General features: G+C 37.9%; 1 protein-coding gene across 1 annotated transcript in view; it reads left to right on the forward strand.

Moving 5' to 3' along the window:
• Nucleotides 1–2,016: 2,016 nt before the first annotated feature.
• Nucleotides 2,017–19,346, forward strand: part of SLC25A12 (solute carrier family 25 member 12) — a 45,710-nt gene continuing 28,380 nt past the window's right edge. Inside the window, exons 1-4 of the mRNA XM_058809374.1 lie at nt 2,017–2,044; nt 2,531–2,584; nt 6,285–6,427; nt 11,079–11,194. Of these exons, the coding sequence (XP_058665357.1) occupies nt 2,033–2,044; nt 2,531–2,584; nt 6,285–6,427; nt 11,079–11,194 (325 nt within the window). The 5' untranslated portion in view covers nt 2,017–2,032. The remainder of the gene's footprint in view (nt 2,045–2,530; nt 2,585–6,284; nt 6,428–11,078; nt 11,195–19,346) is intronic.

Consider the following 19,346-nt stretch of genomic DNA (forward strand, 5'->3'; position numbering starts at 1 on the left):
AAACCCGGCGGGGAGCCAATGGCTGCCCCGTGCGGCGCGCGCAGCCCGGGCGCATGCTCAGCTCTGCCTCTAGCCTCGCGCTGGCTCGGGTGCCCGCCCCGCCCCGTCCCCCCTAGACCGCGGGCCGGCCGGCGCGCGTGCGCAGTGGTGCTCGCGTCTCTCACGCGCGGCGGCTCGGCGTCGCTGCCCCGGTGCCGGCGGCCGTGCCCGCATGGAGCGCTCCCCGGGCGGGGCAGCCGCCTGCGAGGGGCCGCCCCCGCTCCTTCCTCACGCACACACCTCGCTGCTCATTGCTGCAGTTCCGATTTGGCCGAGCAAACAACCGGAGCTTTGTCATTAGCAAAACACTAAAACGCTCAATGCTAAACCGCTTGCTGCAGCTACGGCGGGAAGGAGCGTGGGGATTTCTGCCGTTTTCTTTCAAAGGCCTGGCTTTTGATGCACTTTGGTACTCGCTATGCTGGTTTGGCTTGGGGCAGAATTACTTTCCACAGTGGCTTGTGTGGGGGTAGTGAGTTGGTCTTTGAGGGTCCCTTCCAACTCAGCTTATTCTGTGATTCTGTGATTTGTGCTGAACACAGCATGGATAACAGAGAGATGTTTTTGTTATTGCTGAGCAGGGCTTTCACAGAGCCAAGGCATTTGCTGCTTTTTGTACTGCCGTGCTGGTAAGGATATTGGGGCTGAATGAAAGATTGGGAAGAGACACAGCTGGGAGAGGTGTCCCCAAGTGACAAAGGGATATTTTTAACCAGATGGCATCATGCTCAGTATATAAGGAGGAGAAGAAGGAAGAAGGGAGGGGATGTTTAGGGTGATGATGTTTGTCTTCCCAGGTGACTACAGGTGATGAAGCCCTGCGCTCCTGCCGATGGCTGAACACCTTCCTACCGATGGGAAGCAGTGAATTGATTCCTTTTTTTTGCTTTGCTTGTATGCGTGGCTTTTGCTTTTCCTATTAAACAGTTTGTATCTCAACCCACGAGCTTTCTACTTTTTACCCTTCCAATTCTTTCACCAGTCCTGCTGCTGGGGGAACAGGGTGACTGTGTAGGCCTTGGCTGCTGGCTAGGGTTAAACCATGACACTTTCAGCTAGCATATATATATATGGATTTGTTGAACAAGATGCTTGGGTGGTCAGATGCTTATCAAATAGGCAGATTTCTAGCAAAACTGCTGTCAGCTGGGACATAGGTATATATGTAGTATATGAACTCTAAGTTATATGCAGAAAGTTTTTGTTGACACGTAACTAAAAAAAGTTGTTTACCAGAGAAAAGTTGTTTTAAACTTAAGTGAGTCATTGTTTCATGACCACCATTATAAGCTACCAGTTCCAGTATTGTATTTTAATATGTCACTGTATTATTTGAGGAGTACCAGACTCTGCCCTTTTTGTGTTTTCCAGTGACATCTAATAAAGGACACTTTGTTGGGCCCTTGAAATAGCACAGCAAGACAAAATACGCAGTATTATTTAAGTCAGGTTTTATAAGCACTGTGATTGAACTGCTGGAATAAAGTATAAACCTTCCCTTTCTTAAGGCTTTGGCCTGCATGCCTTTCATTTTGAAGTATAAAGCATATACGTGCTCTGCTGATAAAGGATTATAAGACCCTGTCAGAAGTTGCTGAGTTCCAGCCAGATTTTGGGCCTCAGGTTCTATGTTTGAAATACGGAGCTACAGCCGATTTGCAGCCAAGCTGCCAGAATTTCAGGCTGTGAACAGTTTCGGCACTTGAAACAACAGGTACACTCACCTCTGCTGAGCCTCAGGGGCACGGCTGCATCTCTTGCGCCACAAATGAGACTGAGCAGCATTTAAAGCGGCTCCGTTTGCACTGTGGAGGTGCCACCAGCACCCCGCCAAGGACCCACACCGTGCGGCCCCCGCCTGGGCACCCGGCGGGGCGGGGCGGGGCGGGGCGGGGCAGGGCAGGGCGCTCTCCCACAGCGCTGCGCTGAGGCGGCGGCTGCTGCGGCGGCGCGGCGGGCGGCGGGCTGGCTCCTCCTCCTCGGCGAGCGCAGCATGGCGGTCAAGGTGACTCTCCCGCTCCGCCGCTGGTGGCAGGAGGAGCCGGGCGGATCCCGCGCGGGGCCGGGGGCAGGCGGGCGGCGGGAGGAGGCGGCCGCTGCCGCCGCTACTGCGGGATTGCGGCGGGGGCCGGGGAACGGCGCCGCGGGGGCGGCGATGGCGGGGCGGCCCCAGAGGAGCGGCAGCGCAGCCCGCGCTGCCTCCGCCTGCCGAAGTGCCCCGATGGGCGCGGGCCGGGGTCCCCGGGGCGGCGGTGGCGGTGGTGCTCGTTCTGTGGGGCCGGGGCGCCGCCCCGCTCGCAGGCAGCCCGGCGCTGGGAGCTGTCACCGGCGCGGAGCCCGGTGCCGTCCCGCGGCAGCGCGGGCATGGCTCAGCCTGGGCCTGTGGGTCTGACAGGGACCCCGGCTTGCCGCCCGCGGCCGGCGCGGCCGGTTTGTCTGCGCTCTGACAGCAGCCCGGCTAAGCGAAGCATTTATTTGCTTGTGTTTACAGGTGCATTCAACCAAAAGAGCAGATCCTGCTGAACTACGAAATATTTTTTTGCAGGTAAAAAGATCTAATGTTGTTTGAGTGTCAGACTTCGGTGTTTTGCCATTTCAGCAGTTTGCCATGGCATCAAACTCATGTCGTGCTGGTGGAACACTTAGAAGTTCACTTTGCGGGCTTAGCGTGTTGACGGGGGTGTCAGGCATTGAGGAGAAACTGCTGCTGGCACAAAGTGTGATACCATTTCCAAATTATAATACTAAATAAATTCCTGAACTATTTTCTTATTTTCTACAAAGCAAATAATTATAAAGAAGTACTGCTGTTTTTTTTAAATACACCTTTGCAGAATCCAAAACAATTTCTCTTCCATGACTGTATGCTTTGTCCTTGGGGTTTATATGTGTTCGTACAAATGGTTGGACCACTGGCAATGTTTTTAAAACTTAAAATTGATTTCTCAAGATTTATATATTTTGTAATATTATCCCTTGCAGGGCCTTAGAATTAGCACATATAAATAATAGTATGAAAGTTTCTCCACTCTCTTAGTTTCAGTAAAGCATGATCAGAAAGGAAAATCCAGTCAATCCTAAAACTTTATTGAGAAGGTTTGAATCAGTCATGTGGAATAATAAAAAGAACAAGAACTGTTTTTTAGGTCCATAATAGGACTACCAGTATTTCAAAAGTACTAAAATATGTTTTTTCCCCCTAATGTTAAGTGTTACACAGTATATTCATTACGCTTTTCTCTATTTAAAAATGTAGGAGTATAAAATTAGAGCTAATACTGTAAATAATGAAGTCTGTTATTTAACTATTTATATATATCTTCTGGTTCTACTATACCATCTAGCAATTTCTATATATGATAAGTAGAGAGAGCTTTTTGCCTGAGAGAGGAGTTATATCCCAGCCATAATTTTGGTGGCCTTTTCTTCTGCATACTGGATTACACTGTGACTTTGCTGGAGTGCAAACACTTAGAATGCTGGCATCAAACTGTGGAAGCTCAACATTTAGTTTCTAGTAAAAGATACTCCAACACAGGCTCATTTTTGATTGACATGGCATTCAGCTTTTGTAGATAAAGATTACACTAGAGTATGTTAAAAAAACTACCAACAAAAAAATATATATTAATAGAGTATAAAAATGTGATTCTAGAACATCTTTTTCCAACTTTTCGCAAAATGCTTTTGCACATTTGAATGAAAAAAAGTGAAATGAGGTGTCAAAACATTATTCAGTTGTAAATGTGCAGTCTTTATGATTCTTGACATCCAGTCACTAGAAGTTCTTGCTTCTGGAAATAAGCAATTGAAATTCTTGATAGTGGTCATACAGACAGCAGCAGAGAGGAAGAATATTGTACCACTGGCTGTTGAAATTTTCTTCCTGACAGTATATGTTTTATTGACCTAAAAAGCAGACAGTATGCTTAAAAAATGGCTTTTTGCTCTTCCCCATGTCTGTGTTGTTTTCTTCAAAGAAACATGCAAATGAAGTTGTGGATTGTTTGATAGTCTGAGGAATGAAAAATATGAAGCACTCCTCCCTATCTTTGAGTATCTGAGATTTTGCAATAAAAAAGAAGCTTAGAAAAAAGTTTGCATTTCTTCTGCATTGTTGAGTTTGAAATTGTGGGCTTCTTTGATGCTTAGAAATCGAACTTAGTTGCAGGCTTTAAAATAAAAGAGAATTCTTTTCAAGACTAAGTTGTGGAAGGTCTTGTTATGAAATATTGCAAGTGTTTAGGGGTCAGATACGTTGTGCTCCTTGCTGGAAGTGCTGGGCTCTTCTGTGAACTTCAGCTAAAGGTCGTGCATTCCTTCCTAAATTTGGCTTCCCTTGGAAATGGTTAGAAGGGAAGATGTGAGCTCTAGGCCTCGTCACCATCCACCTTAATCATAGAGAGTCTGCTTAAATTTCCTTCTGTTCATGCATGTCTTCTAATGTGGTATGTGCCCTCTGCCGTGCAGTTTACCTTGTACCTTCCTCTTCAGAACTTCTGGAGTGTGCTGTCTGCTTCTTCTACCTGTTTTAAGCGATTAAAAAGATAAAGGATGATTTGCATTTAAAAGATTTGTCATTTCTCTTAATCCTGTAACTATGAAATGCAGGCATTGAAATTTCATGTCTGTGCGCCATCAAATAAGTCACCTCTCAGGTGTTTGCTAGACAAAGACTTCAGTAACAACTGTAAATGAAGAAATTTGCTAACAAATTATCACAGAAGGATGAAAGAGTTGGGTGAAAAAACAGTTATCAGATTTCTTAGCGAACCTTCCTTATTTTTCTTAAACAAGTCAGCCTTTGTAAAATATTGTTGAATTATTCCCTGCCTGTTGAATTCAAGTGTAACCTGTTCAAGCAACGTAGGGAAGGAAACAAAAAAAAAATTTCCAAAACATTGTTTCTGAAAGTGTGGTGCTACATAACACCAACTTGTAAACTAGAGTAGGGGGTTTGTATGTTTGTCTTATGTGAGGATGTTTTAAAAGCACTTCATCAAGTGCTTACCTGAGGCAATCTATAAAGGTATACTAAGAAGTTTGTGTTACAAACTAGCAGAGTTCAAGACTGAGAAGAACAAAGATTTAATTGATATGTGTTATACTCAAATTAAGCTATAATTTAAAATTGCCTTTTTTGGGCTAAAAGATTCTTGATGTAAGTTATATGGTGCAAACATAGGACTGATGTATTTCCATGCTTAGCCACTTTGTCAGGCCTTAATTTATTGACTTTCTGCCAAACTCTTCCAAAATGCCATGACCTTCTCATATGGAGTTCAATGTATCTGTCAGTTAATTATTTTTGTCTCAATATTTTTTAACAAAACTTCCCCCAAACAGTTTTTATCGTGGAAAGTATTATTATAAATTATTATTCATGATAAACTCAGAGAAATTGGTGTCTGGAGAAAAAAAGATGGTGTTTAGATTGTGACTGTCTTTGATACGCACTCTACTGTCAGCTGACTTCAGTGATTCTTGAAGATATGCTCCATACTCTGCATGTCTGATGGGCCTTCAAACATAACGTTTTCTTTGGATTTCATGTCTTGCAGCAGAATTGTGCTTCATAAGGTGTTTTTCAGTCACTTGTGTGGATGGCTGAGAAGAGAACCTTTCAGAGTTGATTCAAGGAAGCCACAGTTTCCTTGCGCTGTCATATTGGCAGCAGTGCTCAATTAGGGGATTCCTGTCCACTGCTTTGTGTTCCTGTTTTAGTGGAAATACTCTATTTTAATTCTCCTTAGATTCAGTAATGTGGTTTACAGTGCTGTCTTGCAAACAGCTATCATCACAGCTGTAGGGTGGAAGAGTAAAAGGTGATGAGGTGATGTGAGGGGCTGATATTGTGGAAGAGATACACGAGATGCTTAAGCAATCACTGACTCTGTGTGTGAATTTTTCCTTAAAAACATTACTTTCAGGATAAAAATGAATCTGAACATTTATTTCTCACAAAAAGAGAAAATGAATAATTTATGTTTTCCAAAATATAGTAAATATCAGGAGCAATTATTCAGAAGATATCTGCTACTAGAAATGATGTACTGTCTTTTCAGTGTAGCTGCAAATGGAATGCTGTACCATGGTTGTAATTTTTGTAAGTTTTCACAATTACTTGACAGTTTCTGAAATATGTTTTTTTTTTTTTAAATTAGAAGATACTGGTTCACAAATAATAAGCATCTAAATGGATTAATTTTTGCTTGTGTGGCTTTGGTTTTTTATTTTTACTCTAGTATGCAAGTGTTGAGAAGGATGGGGAGCATTACATGACCCCCGAGGATTTTGTGCAGAAATACCTAGGACTTCATACAGATCCACATCACAATCCCAAAACAGTGCAGCTGTTGGCTGGAGTGGCAGATCAAACTAAGGATGGGTGAGAATTTTGCTTTCCATTTGAAACTTGCATTTTTAATGTTGAATGCATGAGTTTGATAACTTCATCTTCTAAAATATATTATTGATTTTATTACACTTTATACTTATTTAAATGAGAAGATTTTTTTCACAAGTACAATAGACTATAAATTTGTGAAAACTGAGAAAAAAATTACAGTGTTTAACATGGATTTTTTAAAGCTGAGATTTATTTTGAGGATATTTTGTTAAATTCTACAAAAGCTGAGGAAGTTGAACAGCAGGTAAGGTAAGTGTAGTACAGTTGCCGTAGAAGAGTTCTTTTCTATATGTCCACATCCATCATCAGGTACTATGTAGAGTCTTCAGTAATTAAACACAAAAATAGGGAAGAGCTTTCTTATTTCTGTAGTGTGCAATTCAAATCCAACCACTGCAGTAGTTTTAAAAGGCTGACTATTAGAAAAGAGACACTAGTGACTTGATGGAGGAAGAAGTTGTTTGCCTAATGAAGATCAGGTCACACCACATGAAGTTTTTCCAACTCTGCTTATAGATGCTCCTGCTTGCTTTTAGGCAGTTCCCTGAAACCACTGTACAAAATGCCTGCTCTGCTGAGGTAGTGCCCTCTAACTCATTTGTCTTCCAAGGAGCCTTTTCTTTTGCTGTGTATATTCTGGTTTTGGCCTTGGACTGTAGTAGGAGGCCCAGACATTGTTAACATAAAGTGAGAAGGTTAAGATGGATCAGAGAAGAGGTCAGGAATGCAGAAGTGAATGGTTATTTTGTTGAGAAGAAAATGCCATTAAAATAGTAGACAATGCATTTGTAAATATGTAAATATAACTTATTTTTAATTGAAATCTCCTTCACTTCCTGGGTTACTTAAATTTTGTTTTCATGCATTCTGCTATAGAACATTTTATTAGTTTGCTTAGTATCCTGATCAGCTTGCACAGTATCTGTGCAATGGAAATGAAATTGTATGTGCCGAATACTTCTTACCCTAAATGACAAAAATAGGATTTCTGGTTTGATGTAATGCTCTATGATTTTTCTTTTCATAGGGCTGCAGCACTTTGATAATATATTTGATTATACCTATGTTAGATAAATGTTAGTAACCTGTCTCTGTTTCCAATACATGGCTTCAGTTTGTTGCTTTATTATGGATTGAGAAGGTAATTTTGTATGTATCTGTTCAAAATAGTTTAATTGATAAAGTAAACCAACATGCTTAGCATATTGTTTCTCTGAAAGCTGTTGGTTATCTTTTGTGGTGTGCAGTTCTTCAGAAGATATCTTTTAGGGCCTTTCTTACAGTAGGTAATCAGTTTGTTTTAGTGCTAGAACAGAACTTTTAGATATTGCTTTTTGTTACTTTCCCTGTAAATAAGATTTTGTTGTTGTTGTTTTTGTTTATTGCTTTAAAAAAAAATTTGGGTAGTATTTGAAGTGAGATAATCAAGTATGGGTAAGTGCTTTGCCACCTTCTTCATGGGAAGAGTGGCATTTTTACTTTGCACTGCTATATAGTTCAAAGTGTAAAATGTTTATCTGTTTGAATACTTGTCTGAAACTTTTTTCCTAAAGGTTTTAATCTATATTCAATCTATATTTCATGTGAAGAATTTGTTAGAGCCCCATTATCAACATCAGTTTTTTTTTTACATTCTTTCATTTGTAATGAGCTATAATAGATCGAAATCCAGACTCTAATGGCATTAATAGCTATTGTAGTCTTAAACTGAATTCTGGGATGCATTGCATCTTTCTGAGGACTGACTTTATGAAGTCCAAGAACATAGCTGTAGTCCTGTTCTGTATATATATTTTTACATTAAATGACAGCCCAATGTCATGCAGCAAGTCATTGAGAGGCTTTGGGTTCTGTTGCAAAATTTCATTCCTATATCTGCTATCATGTTCTCTTAGCCTTGCTTGCCCTTGAAATAAATACTCAAGAGTGTTGATGGTGGTTGCTTCTGTTGTTAATATTTTTTTATTTCTTTTAGGTTTAAGTTTGGCACTTTACAGAAACAACACATTTTGGAACTGGCTCTCTGTAGGCACGCGTTTAAAAAAAAGTTGTTTTACTTTCTTTCTCATGGTAACTTGATCCTTACTTAACTGTTCCAGAGCACTATTGCTTTCTCCTAATACTGCTGTACAAGACTGGTTTGCTTTAGTGGAGCTCATTAAGGTAGTTCTTAAAACAGCTGACTGTTCATTTCCAAAATGTTTATTCCTCATTGTTACAAATGCATGTTCTTCGAAATTTATGAGACATCCTCTAAATTAGAATTTGCTTTAAACTTGCCTGTTATCTATTTAGCACAATAGGATTTCACTGATGCTGAAAGCCCTCCTGTATCTCCAGACTGCAGGCACTGGTTTTAGGATAGGATAAATACCTTCTCTGAAGAATATACTTACACATATATATGTGCTAAAACCAGCTAAAATATTTTGATCCCTCTTCAGACCTACAGAATTTCACAGTAGTAATTCACAATTCTTCATTTTAACTGCTTGTTTCTGGATACTGTTTTTATCAGTATATCATTCTTCAATCTGGAAATGTGTTCGTAAATGAAGTCCCCAAGATAATGTTGATATTTCACCTAATGAAGAGTCACAACAGAGCTATACATAATGTCTGAAAAGTTGTGTTGTATGGGGAAAAATTAGGAAAGACTTGTAGAAAAAAGGAAAGAGAAGAATTGCAAACACAAGGGTTATTACTTTGTGTGCTTTTGAAGGGTAGAAGTACAGAAGAACTCAGAGGAAAAGATTTTTTTTTTAAATGTTACAGATAAAACGAAAGGTGAGTGATTTGATATTGTTATGGACTCCGTAATGCAGTGGGTTCACTGGATGATGCTTGAGTAGTGATTGGGTGGGAAGCTTCACCATGCTGCTTAATCAGCTCCTGTTATTCTGCCCTGGTGGCTAATGGAGGATCACAGAGGCTGTCCCTGCTCCTAGGCATTGCGGGTTGAGTATGTGCAATGGAAATTGAAGGTTCTATCTCCTCTGGCTCTAGGCACTGTTATAGTGAGACTGCTAAAGATGTCTTCTTTCAGGTTCAGGCTTCTCTGAGTGCATTCTACAGAGATCAGCACTTGATTTTTTTCAGTTATAAAGCTTCCTGGTTAAGAGTTAATTTGTGTGTCAACTTTATGCATGTATCTGAGATATATTTTGAAATGATAGTATTTACAATTATTTTAAAGGAACATTTGTTTCTTTGACACTAACCCTTTATTTATCAAGATCATCCTTTGGATGAAATTGACTTTGCATGTGAAGAGCCATTCTCATATCTCTGATTTTTCTGGCTAAAATGTGGTAAATATGATCATTTTGTATTCTTCCTGTCTTTGGTGTACTGTGCATATATACAAGAGTGTTGACATATTTAGCCTTTTTAAAGTATCTCAATTCTGCTTCATGTGTACTTAGAGAAAGACTAGATATAGTAATGAATAGTGTGAATATTGTGATTTTTCTTCTCTTTTTTTTTCCTGTGGGGAGCAGACTTTGTACTTGTCTCTTTAGCAGTAAGCAGTAGTGTTTGAAGTAATCACTATGAGCTAATGATCTCATATGATGAGTACTAAGTTGAGATCAATTATATACATTTTCTAGGAAAATTTCTTGGAAACAGTGATATTCTCAGCTTTAACAGCATTTACTGATATATAGGAAATTTTTTGTTAAATATAAAAGATGTAATTAAAATTCTTACTTACATTGATTATTTCATGCTAAAATATATATCCTGTCATTTATCCCATATTTTCTTGTGCCAGCATTATCCTTTATCTGTGCTTAGCTTCATGTTTATTTTTCTGCAGCAGTTCATACATGCAGCATTAGGATGCCTTCTGAAGGGTTTTTTTTTTGTGTTAGTCAGAATAAGCAGAGTTCCTCTAGAAAAGTTACTGATCTAATAAGATATCTATGCATACATTCGAGTCTGAGTTTGTGGTGACCACAAGGACCTGGATTTGTGTGTGCAGCCTGGGTTGTGCACAGTGACTGTCTTGCACACACAGCTCAGAATCCTGTGAGCTGCTGTGACACTCAGATCCTTCCCTGCCTTGTGCTGTCTGTCCTTGAGCCCAGATGTTTTATGTTTGGCCCTGAATTCATGACTTGTGGTTCATGTTATTTTTGGAGTGTATTTTTTTTTCCATATGCATAGTAAAGTGTAATTTTTTCTGAACCTGTTTGTTTTTTATGAATGTTATGTTTTGTTTTAAGAAAATGAATGTTTTATAGTGTATTCCTGTACTTGCATTACAGTATCTTTTCTCAGTGGAAATACATATGTAGCATTAGAATGACAGACCTGTAAATTTCATGTTGTTAGGATTTTTTTGGTGTTTTTATGTCTTAATTTTCAGGCACTGGTTACATTTATAATTCAAAAGTAATAACTTGTTGGTGTTCCAGGAGAATTCACTGGCTTCGTAGAGGAAGTTGCATAATGTTAACTGCTTAAATATAACATACTTTTCAGTCTCTAGAGTGTTAATTATCTTTCTTTAATTTATTTAAATTTTTATTTGGATTACACTGTTTTCTAGAGTATCAAATGTAAATTATCATTGGTATTATGAACAATTAAAAAATCATTATAACTTTTCTGTTTTCCTTTCTAGGTTAATTTCCTTCCAAGAATTTTTGGCATTTGAATCTGTTTTGTGTACTCCAGATGCAATATTCATTGTTGCTTTTCAGTTATTTGACAGGAATGGCAATGGAGAAGTAACATTTGGTAAGAATATCTAAAGAAAAACAGTTTTAAGAATCTGATTATAATAGTGTCTATCATAATAGTGGTTCATGAGCACAGGTGCATAGAAATGCATTTTGTGCAGTACTCTACTGTTTTTCTAAGATTCTGCATGAGTAGAACTTTTTTTTCCTCTCTCAGTTCTAGCCTGAGAAGTACACAGAGACAAAATATGTTTTTCTCTGTCTTCTTGAATCAAGATTTTTAATTTTCCTGAAGTAGTAAATAAATACGGTGATGTTCAGTGTCGTCCTAAGTAAAATTCTGTGTCCTGGACTTCAAACTACTTCAGCCATGAGGGAGTTTTAAGATATGTTCTGGATCTTCACATGTTTCTGAATAATTGTCATTTCATACAGTAAGAACTCAATATAGAAATTTAGGAGGTCAATTATTTGATTTCCTGTTCCTTTTCTTGAGGAGCAAATCTTACTTTAATGTTATGAATGTAACTTACAACTTGATTATATGTTTGCAAAATTAGGAAGAAAATTTGGCCTTTGGTTTTGTTACCTAATCACATAAGTTAGTAATTAGACCAAAGTCTTGAAGCTGACTATACTGCTTTGTGATACTGCTAAATAGCTGTTATTAACATTGCAGTTTAAGGAGGACTAGGCTTTATTTTTAAAACTTCGTGTTTATGAAAATTAGATAAATCAATGGTAAGAATTTTAATAAAATGGAATGAGAATTAAATGTTATTTCTATCTAAAAAAATAAAGCACTCAATAAAGAAAATGCAAACTATGTTTGGATTTGTAACCACTTGCTGTTTGTACTATTTCATTATTATGAAAATTGATGTACCTTGTTGGGAAAAAAAAAGCAAAGGTCTTTTTATGGAAACAAATTGTTTGACTTATGGTGCCTGTTAAATTACATCATTAGTTGAAGAGTCAGATACTAAGCAGTTCAGATGCACAACATCTTGAAAAGAAAATGTTTTAGAATTTAAATAAAGGTGAAGTCTGTAAATACAGTCATTAGGAATTGGACAAACTACTACAATCAGTGTGACCATGTTAACGATGGTTTATTTAATAATCTTACAAAATGGGGGTTTGAACATGGTAGCTCTCATGAGAACACTTGAAATATCTGATTCTATAATTGAGCATAAGCTATTTCAGATGGTATACAAATTTCTCAGTTAGACTGAGAATTGATATTTTTATATAATTAAAGTCTGAAAGAAAACACAAATGAGAAATTGTAAAACAGAAGAAACCACCAATTTACTTTATCTTCCTTTCTGATTTTTTTGTAAGGCTGATAAATCTTGAAAGGAAAATTCTTGAGGGAATTTTAAATTTACTGTTGGTTTCTTGGATGTTTTTTACAAAATTAATTATACTGCAATTATTACTATATTTAACATTATGTTGGTAAGATGACATATGGTAAGCTGACATATTTTTTGTGCTGCAGTTCCCACATTTACTGCTGCTTTTTTGTCTTTCTTTGTTTGCTTGTAACATGGTCTACTTACTTCTACTTCATACATGTATCATACATATTAATACAGCTGTGAAAAATGTGAATGATGATCTGTGACATCTTCAGACTATGGTAACACTGCAGTCCATTTCCAAGTCAGTCGTATGGCAGTTTTATAGATGAGACCTGCACCCTTTCATTTTCATACCACCTAAACATAAAGGCACAGAGTTTAGTTCATGTAAAAACAGAACACTATAGAAACATAAATTTTAAAGTTGAAGTTTTAAATCATTGGAAATATACTGAAATGGAGTAGGTTCAGCCAGTAATTGATGTGAGACTCACTCTCAGACAAGTCAAGTTGTTTATAGACTGTGTAAGGTACCCAGTCTACAGGTAAAATGAGTTAGTTATGACAGCAAACACAAGTCAAGACTTTCTAGCTCAGATGAAATACTCTGTGGACGTGATTGCATTGATGCCAAAGCTGTCTCAAACCAGTAAGTCTTGCCAGAAGCAGCATGGATTTGCTGAGGTTTTTCTGCATTGTGCATCCAAAGCAAGGGACAGAATCAACTTGCCTCGGTCTAGTTACTAGAACGAGCATTGGCCTTGTGTGAGATAACATGTTCTCAAAAAATACTCTCATCTACTCAAATTTTCAGTGATCTGGGAGAAGTTAAGTGTGCTTGTTGAATTTTAGAGCTGTCTCTGTTTTCGGAAGCAAACTGCTCTAGTTGGGTTCGCTTCTGTGTAGGATTTATTTACTGACATGATTTTGAACCATTCTCAAGCACTTCAGCATTTTACAGTCCTCTTGAGCCTGAGTCTGCTCCTTGTCTCTTAAAATACTTAGCTTCCAGCTCTCCAGTGATTCAAGTATTAATTGTGTCACAGAAGAACTGTCTTAGAAGAAGACTTTAGAAGCTATTTTGTAGAAATACTTTTATGCTGAGTTAATCAATGTCTTTGTCTGCCATGTCATGTGTTGAAACAGGAAGCCTTCTATCACTTTAATGTCATCTACTGTTTTCTTACTGCTTTGGGACACTTTTCCAGGAGCTTTGGACATCCAGAAATTCTATATGAATGGCTGCCATAAATGTGTAGTTGGTATTGTGCGACATTTGTTAGCTAGGTCCAGTGCAAGGACATGAAACTGGACCTGCTTTACCCGAGCAAACTGCACAGCATGCTCACTATTTTCTACATGTTTCAGCTGCACTGGACTTGCTGTCAGCTTGGTGAATAAAAAGCAGTAAAATTACTGTTTTAGTAACCCATTGATACAAGTGACAGTGTAGTTTAAACAAGTTTTTAATCGTGGAAAAATTGAGAAAAAGCATGTATTTCTAACCAAGTGCTCCTACATCTTCATGAATGCTTCCTAGGTGAATATTTTATGCAAAATGTGTTGCTGCTGAGCCCTTACAATACTGCATTATCCATAAAATAATTAAATGCTAACAGCTAAAGCTGATGAAGACAAGTGATTTTTTTCAGGTTGCTGTCTGCAGTCATAGAAGACTGACAAGCGCTTTGCTCCTTTGATTATGGCATGTATTGACTGTGCTACTTAACATGAGTGAAATATTCAAAAACACTCCATAAAATTAATACTACTGTACTAAGGAATATTATTTTTATTTGTATTCTGTTCAGGTCTTCTGACCTGAATTCAGTTTAAAGCAAACCTGAATATTAAATCTGCTCAAGCTATTTGTTTTTTTTTCTGGTGTTGAAGCAGATAATCTTTACTGTGTTTAAAAGGTGAAGTCTGTGATTATTTGCTAAAATTCTCTGAAAAATAGGTTGTCTAACTGAAAGTAAAAGGATTCTTTGTAGTTTATCTCTGGCACACCATACAGTGATCTGCACTGCATCACTTTTAATTGGAATATACAAGTTCAAGGCATTTTCCAGCTGTTCTTCCTTGTAGAGTCACCACAAAGAAAGCCATTCTCTGATAAACTGGAGAGTTTTGGAGATGCTTTTTCAGTTAAATACACATGCTGGTATGGATAGAAGGATAGAGCTAAAATGTGTTTGTGAGTCTAATGTATTCAGAATTATTTTGGAGATAATTGGAAAATATTTATGGAACTGTATTTAAGCCTTTTAAAAACATCCTGCACTCAAAATCTAATTACAAATATTTTGCCAAGTATAACAGCATCTTCTCCAAAGGCATTGGGGGAGGAAGGCAACCAGATGCCTCATAATGCAACTATGTGAAAATAGTGCAATATTGGTGAACTGAAATAATAACCAGCATTTAATAGTTTCAGAATTTGAGTATACAGGGATACTGAAGTTTTGCCCGGTCTGTTACTTAGACAAGTTTTAATCTGAGAAAGTTCAGGTTTCCCTTAATCAGGACATAGAGTTTGAGAACACTGGAAAAAGATGAGCAAGAGAAAGGAGTTGAACACCTGTTCATGCTTTGCATTATTTCTATGGGTATTATTTCTCAGGGACCAGGGATCACTTCTAGTACTCCTTCATTTCTAAAAGGGCAGCTGAGGTGAAAATGATAGTATTTGTATTTAAACTTAAAAGTTCTGCTTTCAAAAGTTCAAAACTTCAAGTTCTGCTGGCAACCATAAAGACTGTAAATATATTTTAAAATAAACAGAAAAATACTCATGATCACATGACTACAGACATGAGGATATGATGGAAAAATCCATGTTTTCATCAAGTGCTATAAACCAGAGCTGCTGTTTCTTTTTGGCCTCCTGTTCTACTAATTAGTAAGTTGCCTGTTAAGTTGCCTCTAACTAACTACTAGTTCTACTAGTTTTCAAAGTATCTTTTGCTTAACACATGCAGATAATGTTGGAAACATCACTGTTAGGACTTTGTTTTTCCTTTTGTTTTGCGTTGTATGATTTTTTTTCAGGCTTAAACTACAGTTTTGAATGCTTGTGAGCAATGCAGAATGGGAGCCCCTCTTACTGCTACTACTACTAATTTTTTTTTCAAAACCATGGTTAACAAGAGGGAACAGAAAAGGAGAACTTCATTTTAAGATCATATGTATTGACAGCTTTTTATTATGGCTGTCATTCATCTTTCAATGGAATCAGTAATCCTTTTAAAATAAGAGTAGAAATAAAATGTAACTATTTCTAGTTAAGCTTTCTCACATTAATTATTGTATTACATTTGGATTACTTTAATAAGCTGCTCCTGCATCAGGTGCTACAAAAATGTCTTTCTGCCCTGAACTTTGGCTCCTTAATTTATTCCTCAAAGTGAAAATACGCTGATAGCAGAAATAGTGAACAACAGCAACATGTAAATGTTAAAATTTATTATGTACATCAGGCATGAAATATGCACCAATTGGACAATAGATTACTGAGTAGACAGATCTAAGGAAACCCAAAACAACCCTGTTAAACAACAAATCTTTACCATACTTATACTGCTGCTTAAAACTTAACACTTTTATATTTTTTGTCCCTAAGAAGTGTGATTGCTTTTTATCACCAGTATGAGGGAATGGCAAACTCTGTTAACAGGTTGATGGCACTAGAATTGTATGAGCTTTCCACTCTGCTTCTTGGGGAGCTGATAAGTCAAAATAAATAATAGGTACTGCTGCAAGGTTTACTGGGAGTATGGAGCTCATCCCCACAATGGGCCACCAATGAGACCGCATAGTGTTTATAATTTAAAGTATTCTTCCTCCTTATATGAAATTGATTATTGCCTAGGATCTTTGGGGTTCTGTACTGTTTTTCTGAGCCTGATAGGTAACAGTGTTTGATGGAAGTTGAGCCAGTCATGTGTGTGCTGCCTGCAGATAGCTGCTCCAAGCATCTATAATTTGTTTAAAATGATTGGGTGGGGAAATTCTGAAGCAATCTTGTGAGAATGTGTGTCGCCTTGGAGGTAATGTACTAGTACACTAGAGTAGTAGGTTTATTGTTCCTGGGGCTGATGGTAAGTTGAGTATGTCATCAGGCTGCTGACTTGTATGCCTATCTGAGAGGAAAATGCATTACTGTAAGCCTGGAAAGAAAGTTATCAGCTCAGTAGGAAAGAATTCCACTACAGAAAGGTGAGCAAAGAGTAGAAGACATTAGTAAATGAGCAATATGTATTGACAGGGACAATGAATGCGTTCTGTAAAATGTCCTACTAAAATGAAAGGCTTGAAAAATAATTTGCTGTTTGCCCCCTGCAGAATAGCTCCGTTGGAAATTTGAAACACTTGTAGTTTATCTTAATTTAGAAGCATTACTATGTTTTGACTGAGGAAGATGAAAAAAAAACCAAAACAGCAAAGCCAGCATCTGTACCTTAATGTTGCCTGTTTTCTTTTTTGTCAGGGCTTTGCTTCTACTGTGAAAAAAAAAAACTCAAAAATTGGGCATTTATTGATAATTCAGAGTGATGAAAGTGTAGGTGATGATCACATTGTGTATAATTTCTGCAATGTGATTGGCTGTTTGCTGCTTCTCATCACACAAGGTGTTAGCTGTGGTGTTGGCTATTTCCATTAATGTAAAAGAGGAGTCGGCAGAATTGGATTATAAAGGTGTTGTTGATAAGTTGTGAAGAAAGCACCTCTGCTCTTGGGTAGACATAGTAAGTTTTAGCACCTAACAGGAAGTGTTGGAGAATCTCAGGTGGCTTTGGTAAATGGTATTTAATGTTTCCATGGGTTTAACTGGGTCAGTTACTTTGCAGTGGGGGTGGTGAGGCACTGGCACAGGTTTGCCAGAGAAGTTGTGGGTGCCCTATCCCTGGAGTGCTCAGGGTCTGGTTGGATGGAGTTCTGAGCAACCTGGTCTAGTGGAAAGTGACCCTGCCTGTGTCAGAGGGGCTGCAATGAGATCTTTAAGGTTCATTCCATCTTAAAGCATTCTGTGGCTCAGTGGTTTTTCAGAACGAGTGTACAGTTTTGCCTCTGTACCCCCAGTGTTTCATAAACCAAGCCAACATAGAAGTAGTTAAGCATTATATACCAGAGCATATCCTGAGACCCAGACTATTGTAATTCAAGCAGAATATACTGAGTGTGAGAGATTGCCTGGAAAAGAGAAATGGGGAAGGCACCTCAGTTTTGAGAGAGGCAGCAAGCTAGTTTGGATACTGTTTATTAAAGCTAGTTAGCCATTTCTGCAATTCATCAAGTATCAATACACTCAAGTATTAAATTTAAATTTATTAATTCTTTTAACTATTATTTTTATATGCTGATGAGTCTTGACTTCAGATATTTCGATGAGTAGTTGTAAATGTTTTTATGAAGAAAAAAATTGAGTGTAGGAAATTGATTCTTGTTTTTTTAAGTACTATACAGTTAAATGCTTGAGAGTTGTGAAAACACCAGGGGCTTAAGTCTCACTAGAAACAAGTGAAAAATCTGTTTCAGTGAACATAGATGAATAAGAAAATAAAATTTTTAAAGGAAAAAATGAGGCTTTTTTTACCTTTCTCTAAGGTTAAGAGAAACAATTATCGGAAACGAGTGAAAATAAGATTTAAGTTTTCTGGCTGCACCAGCATGTTCTTTTCTAAGTTTCTGTTGGGGGAGCTCAGTGTGAGTTAGCAGTCAGGTTTACATCCATGTAAGTAGCAGCCACTAAACACCCTGTTTGTGCATTGGTAGCCGAGCCAATAGAGCCAGTGAAGCCTGCCTGTCTTCTGCTCTGTTCACGGTTCATTGCCATTTTTCAGGCTCCATAATGAGCTGCACTGACCTGTTTGTGTTTGTAGTACATGGAGACTCTAGCTTGGCCAGAAGCTGCAGTGAATTAGTGGTAAGTGGGGAATTTAAATGTGCATACCTTGATTCCTTGATCTGCAACTGTGATGAATAAATCTACTGCAAACAGAATTTTCAAAGGAAGTATGGCAAAATAAAATAATTTAGCACTATCTATTTAGTGCTTGCTTTCTTTTTTTCTTAACCCTCACCTTGCACATTGATACTGGTGAGTAGGTTTGAGTAGACAGTTAGAAATGGTCAGAGTAGGTTTTTTTAGGTTTCTTGTTGACTCTAACAAGTCCTTTAGCCTTCCTTGCAGTGGAAGCTGGTTTAAACTGTAGGGTTTTGACTCTTGTATTTGACCTATATGTAAGGGTTAATCACTAGCCATAGTCTGCCCTGGGAAAATGTAATCTCAGTCTAACTGTGAAGGAGGTGATCTAGCCGAGGAATCTGATTTTGTACCTCTTTAGAGACATGTATTCTGGATATTTCCTTTTCTTTTCTCACTGAAAAGACAAAAACATGTAGTAGATTTCCTAGATTTGCACTAGAACTAATAGACTACAGAATTGAAACTATGAATGAATCAAGTAGTCCTTTAGCAAGGAAGCAATACATTTACTTCAAGTACATCGGTCTTGATGGAGTTCTCAAATGATAATTAAGGTTCTTACTGCATTCTGCCTTGCAGAACTGTTTAAATGTATAAAAGGTGCATTATCAGCTAGAATATTTTGTATTTTGTTTTAAATTTTAACTGTGTGCCCCATTTTATTTTGCTGTTAACAGATTCTAGGCTGATAAACCATTTCAGGTACTGTGAGGGAAATTTTGAAAAGTGTTCATGTGTTATGGGTAGATGTCCTGTTATACAGTTCATGTGTTTGATAATCTGCACAAAAAGCAGGCTTGTTTTGCAGCATGGCAATGCTGTGTATGAATAATGCATGCTGTTTTTCAGAT

Source organism: Ammospiza caudacuta, chromosome 8 (assembly GCF_027887145.1).
Source record: "Ammospiza caudacuta isolate bAmmCau1 chromosome 8, bAmmCau1.pri, whole genome shotgun sequence".
Classification (NCBI taxonomy): Eukaryota; Metazoa; Chordata; class Aves; order Passeriformes; family Passerellidae; genus Ammospiza; species Ammospiza caudacuta.